A 6,000-nucleotide genomic window follows, 5' to 3' on the forward strand; every position below is an offset into this window, starting at 1 on the left:
GGAATTTCATAAAATGTGCTAAAACATTTGGATTCAGCTCCATTTTGCTCTACAAACACACAGTTGTTAACTTAGTTTCATTGACTACTGTGTTATCCTCCTTATCTGCCTCTGTCTTATGTTACTGGGAAAACGGTTCCACTCGTTCAAGGTTTAGACTCGCTGAGGTCACACACACACACACACACACACACACACACACACACACACACACACAGAAGACAGGAACAACAGGCCAAGTGGTTACATCATAAGGTCAGAGTTCAGCCTCCAAGCTGCCGCAACAGCATGGCGTGGTGAAGTGTGTGTGTGTGTGTGTGAATATGGCCTGGTTTAACTACAGATTCGGAAGTGTGTGTATATCTTTATATAGTAACAGTAAAAAACAATAAAAAACTTGCAAGGACATTTTTTCAGTCCTCATATAAGAAAAAGTGTGTGTGCACGTGTGTGTGTGTCAGTGAGCGAAAAGGATTATAAAAGAAATTGTCCCACCCGTGTGTTTTGTGGACATTGCTGATAAGACGTATCAAGGAAGGGATATTGCGTGTGTGTGTGTGTGTGTGTGTGTGTGTGTGTGTGTGTGCAGCAGATGCCAAGTAGGGGGTGACGCCGGAGTAAGGCCTGACACTGCCTACGTGTGGACACAACAACAGTGCCCGCACACACACACACACACACACACACCTAGACACACAGAAAATAACCCTTGTTCTATCAACATTGTCAGGAAGGGGGCCTTGGAGGTACAGATCACTCCGGTGTGGTCCAGAGAGAAAGAGAGTGAATTGAGAGAGAGAGAGAGAGAGAGAGAGAGAGAGAGAGAGAAAGAGGCAGACAGGCAGGCAGGCAGACAGGGAAGGAGGTTGAGACCGAGCCAAGAAAGCAGCCAATGTGTGTGTATAAAAGACTGCTATCATTATTTTCTCATGCCGTACAATACAAACCCCAGCCGGCGCAGATATTATTTTGGTACGTTACACAATTACATTCATGTTTATTTTGATAGTGGAAACCCGCTCAGCGCAGGCAGAGAACACGCTGCATGTGTGTCGCTCTGGATCTTTAACAAACTGCTAGGGCTTCTCAAGTGTGTGTGTGTGTGTGTGTGTGTGTGTGTGTCCATCCGCGAACAGTGTGGCATACCATGTTCCCTATCTGAAAGAGATAATGCCCTGTTCCTCTCTCACTCTCTTTCTCACTCTCTTTCGCTCTCTCTCTCTCTCCTTTGCTTCTCATCCACCTCCTCAAAGCCCTTATCAATGACTTTCCCTCGTCCCCGCACACGTACACACCGGTCCCACACACACTTTTCGCGTCCCTCACACGCTTATCTCCTTTTGATTTCATGTTCTGTCTCTATAGGGTCTCTGCCTCACCTCTGCTGTGGACTCTCCTTCTTAAGATAGAAAATATTGTGTAAAATCTTACATGGCCAGTTTTGGTTTGCATCATTTTTAAAGTGCGGCCACAAGTGAATGTACTAGACGAATAACTCCAATGTAATTTATTTGCATTTATTTGATTAGTGTGTGAAGCCTATGAACTCTTCTGTGTCTGTACACTGTGCACTGTACAATGCTCTATTCAGATTCACTAGATTCCATTTTATTCAATTAATTTATTTTCTTTTCTGTTCTAATCTGTGATATTTTGAGTTAGAGTCAGAGTAAGATAGGTAGATAGATAGATAGATAGATAGATAGATACATAGATAGATAGATAGATAGATAGATAGATAGATGGATAGATAGATAGATAGATGGATAGATAGATAGATAGATAGATAGATACATAGATAGATAGATAGATAGATAGATAGATGGATAGATAGATAGATAGATAGATAGATAGATAGATAGATAGATAGATAGATAGATGGATAGATAGATAGATAGATAGATAGATAGATAGATAGATAGATAGATAGATAGACAGTTTTTGAATAAAAAAGAGGATGAGAACGATATATGGCATTAATATTAGGATCTGAGGACAACAGTGAGATTTGATGATAGTGAAACGATAGTGAAAACAAGGATGAGTATTATATATGGAATGAATATGACAGTAGGATTGGCAACAACAGTGAGGGTGAGGAGTGATGGGTGAGTCTGGGTGCTAACCAGCTGTCTTCAGGCTGAGGTTTTCTCTGATCTCGTCATGGTCACAAGGGTGGGTGAAGTCAAAGATGCTGTGACCAGTCAGCTCCACCTGAAAAAAGCACAACGAAATAATGAAATATAAGTAACAATCCATAAGATGTTTATACAGATACAGGCCCGTTCTTTTACACCCTGTCATTGATATAACACAACAGTGATTCGGTCTATCCCTAATTCACAAACGCTTTTAAATTTGCTGGTGTTGGCCTTTCCTCTGCCGCACGGGAAGTGATGCATGATGAGTTTTACGTTTCCAGCATCAGCGGTTTGTTTGGCAAAAATAGAAGAACTGAGAAATCAGCATTTAAGCAGCGAGAGCCGTCACGGCTGAACGGACGAAGAAACAGAAAAAGAGCGGCTCAAACTTCATCGACAGAAACACACAAGGAAAAAGACGCCACGCTGTTCGACTGCCAAGTGATCTCTGGGAAATGCAGTGCGAAAACACAACTTATCGCCCAAGATGTATCGCCCAAAATCAACAAAACGAGGATCTCGCAAAGTCTCAAAGATGTTGTTTTTTTTTCCCCCCAGCTTTTGCTCTATTCTTTACAAACACCTTCAACTCTTGTGCAAATTCCTTTTCGAGCTGGCGGTGAGTAAGCGCTGGGCGGATTGGGTGTCATTTACCGTCCGTGTCTGGGCTGAACACACCGCTGGCAGGAGCGGTATTTCACACAAGCATGACAGGCGAGTCTGAGTGACAGTTTACATCCATGTCTCCCTGTCTCCCTGTCTGTCTGAGATGATGTCATCCTGTCTGCATGTGTCTGCCTGTCTGCCTGACATTCTGTTTATTTGTGCAAGCTCTGTTCCATTCTGTTCATTTCTATTGTATTCTACTCTATTCTTCAGGAGGTCCTTCAAGGGAATACAATAGTTTGGAGAGCTGTTTCGCCAAGGAAATTCCAACAATTACTGATCTGTAAAAGATATTTTCTGTGGTCTTGTGGTCTTCTTATCATTGTGATTCTTATGAACATCTATAGGGATCTATTCTATTCTATTCTGTTGTGTTCTACTGTATTCTATTCTTCAGGAGGTTCTTCAAGGGAATAAAATACTTGGAGAGCTGGATCGCCAAGGAAATTCCAACAATTACTGATCTGTAAAAGATATTTTCTGTGGTCTTCTTATCATTATGGTTCTTTTGAATCCGGAGTTCTGTTCTGTTCTGTTCTGTTCTGTTCTATTCTGTTCTATTCTATTCTATTCTATTCTTCAGGAGGTCCTTCAAGGGAATCAAATACTTGGAGAGCTGTATCGCATAGGAAATTCCGCCTTAAATTACAGCATGATCTGTAAAAGATCTTTTCTGTTGTCTTGTGGTCTTCTTATCTTTGTGATTCTTATGAACCCTGAGTGTAAGGATCTATTCTATTCTATTCTATTCTTCAGGAGGTCCCTCAAGGAAATAAAATACTTGGAAAGCTGTCTCACCAAGGAAATTCCAACAATTACAGCTGATCTGTAAAAGATATTTTCTGTGGTCGGGTGGTCTTCTTATCTTTGTGATTCTTATGAACCTCTACAGGGATCTATTCTATTCTATTCTATTCTATTCCATTCTATTCTATCATTTGCTAGTCTTCTGTCATGGTTGCTGTGGTACCTGTGTGAGTCCCATGAACTTGTTGATGTTCTCAGACAGGAAGATCATGTCTCCGTCGGACGTTACCACGGTGACGAAGCCCTCCAGAGACTTCAGGTACAGGCTGTCCATCTGTCTGTCCTCCTCGCATTCACTGCTGCTGCAGCCTGGAGACAGACAGAGAGACAGACACGGAGGGTTAGACCATTTCTCTCTTTCTCTATGTTGAGTATAAATGGGTATAGTTTGTGTGTGTGTGTGTGTGTGTGTGTGTGTGTGTGTGTGTGTGCGTCAGGCTTGTTTTGCTTCTTGAAGCTTTGGCTTGGGGCCAAGACAAACCAGTGCAGCTTCTTCCTGTGTCTCAGACCACTCCCGACCCCGTCACCCACCCTCAAACACACACACACACACACACACACACACATAAATTACACACAAACTACACACATTTCCCTAATAGCTGTCCACTTTTAGAACATTAGTTACATATTATGCAATTATTGTCAAATACATGCAGTACAGTATCCAAACATTTACATAGAGAGTCCAGTATGCCCAAGATGTTGAAAATCTGCCAACGCTCAACTCTCAACCGCAAGACTCCTTGCAGTGCTAATTGATACACGTGAAATACAAGTGATATACTATATACAAGTGAAAAAACAGAGATAGCGCCTATCTGGCCCCAGCTCAAGAGGGAGTGTGTGTGTGTGTGTGTGTGTGTGTGTGTTGAGTGTGTGTAGATGGTGGCTCCATGCTGAACAAAGCCCAGTGGCCGAGGGGGTGGAGGGTGGGAAGCCTGCAATTCCTCCAGTGTGCTTCCCGGAGATAAGAGCGGCCGGTTCTCAAGGCCCCAGCGAGGCCCGGGGCTGGAGTTTGGAGCGGGGCCCAGACCGTGTTTCAACCCCCGGGGGAGCGCAGGACTTTCTCATGGGCCTCGGGGAGCCACCGGCAGCTGGGAGACTCGAGCTCCACTCCAAAGACCACCGGCACCTTTGGCCTAAATACTTAGCTGCGATTACCGGTCATTTGGGCCGCTTTCTTCTCCTCTGTTGCTCTTTGGTTGTGTAACCGCCCTCGTTTCAAAATAATGGAGTGCAGAAAAGATCGTTTGACAGAGACGACTGCTGTTTTTGACTTTTCTGCCATACTGGACAGTGTATGTACAGTAGTGCAGAGTGATGGGAAAGATGAGAGAGCCGAGAGCGAGACTCTTCTCTTCTCTTCGTTATGTTTTTCTGAGGTCTTATTTTCTGTTTGCTCTCACAACAGTTTGAAACTAGACAAGCTTCAGAGTGTAACGCCTTACAAAAAGGACACAAGAAGCCATATTAACATCATCCACCCTCTGATCTGGGCTACAGTGAGAGAGGACTCAAATGTCATGTCTTCCATCTTCAAATTTCAAGATGAAGGACAATATAAAATTCATTTAGGTTTCTCAATGGATGAAAAGGGTATATGAAACACTTGATTTTCACTCATCAATATTATGAAACATCATACGAGCAACTAAATCGTATCAATGAGCTAAAGTAAGGGTTCCTAAGCTTTTCACACTCGGGAACCCTAAATTGAGTACATTTACTCTCACCATAGCACCGTAATCTTGTGGTGGGGAACCACATGAAACAGAAATATGACTCATTGTTTAAGCAACATTGGCTGTAATGCGTCTTAATCACTGAATCAATTTCTGGAGATTCATGATTGAGGCTGACTTAAACCTGAAAATTTGAGCAAATCTGAACCAAGCCTTAACGTTTTGAGTTTGAACTTAAGGCCAACCCTGCTAATAATTTCTAACTATAATTTACTGATAACAGCATATTTCTTACAACATTTTTAAATCAAAGCCTTAGTCAAACTCCTGCTATTAAGTGAGAAATACAGCCAGCTCCTAATCGGTGCATCATTATGAGCCTCAGGTCCCAATTGAGCTGACGTTACATAACAGAGGTGTTCCCCTGCAGCTGCTTGCATGTACATGTGTGTGCACGTGTGTGTGTGTGTGTGTGTGTGTGTGTATCAGTGTCCCAGTGTGTGTATGGCGCCAAGGCAGGCCGGTGTTATGGCTAGCGGGGTAACGCCAGCGCCAGCTGAACGATGGGCAGAACTCCTCGCTTCCTCTCCAATCTCTCTCTCCATCGCAGAGCAATCAGAGTAACACAGGCCGATAACGCTCTATCTCCTGCTGCATCGCTGCTCTTTACTCGGCCACTAATCTCCCTGTCCTCTCCTCCC

General features: G+C 43.3%; 1 protein-coding gene across 1 annotated transcript in view; it reads right to left on the reverse strand.

The window, feature by feature from the left end:
* The window catches only part of epas1b (endothelial PAS domain protein 1b), a 52,882-nt gene that overhangs the window by 19,898 nt on the left and 26,984 nt on the right, over positions 1 to 6,000 (reverse strand). Inside the window, exons 3-4 of the mRNA XM_078288705.1 lie at positions 3,778 to 3,923; positions 2,127 to 2,214 (exon numbers count right to left, since the gene is read on the reverse strand). Of these exons, the coding sequence (XP_078144831.1) occupies positions 2,127 to 2,214; positions 3,778 to 3,923 (234 nt within the window). The remainder of the gene's footprint in view (positions 1 to 2,126; positions 2,215 to 3,777; positions 3,924 to 6,000) is intronic.

Source organism: Centroberyx gerrardi, chromosome 15, assembly GCF_048128805.1.
Source record: "Centroberyx gerrardi isolate f3 chromosome 15, fCenGer3.hap1.cur.20231027, whole genome shotgun sequence".
NCBI classification, from domain to species: Eukaryota; Metazoa; Chordata; class Actinopteri; order Beryciformes; family Berycidae; genus Centroberyx; species Centroberyx gerrardi.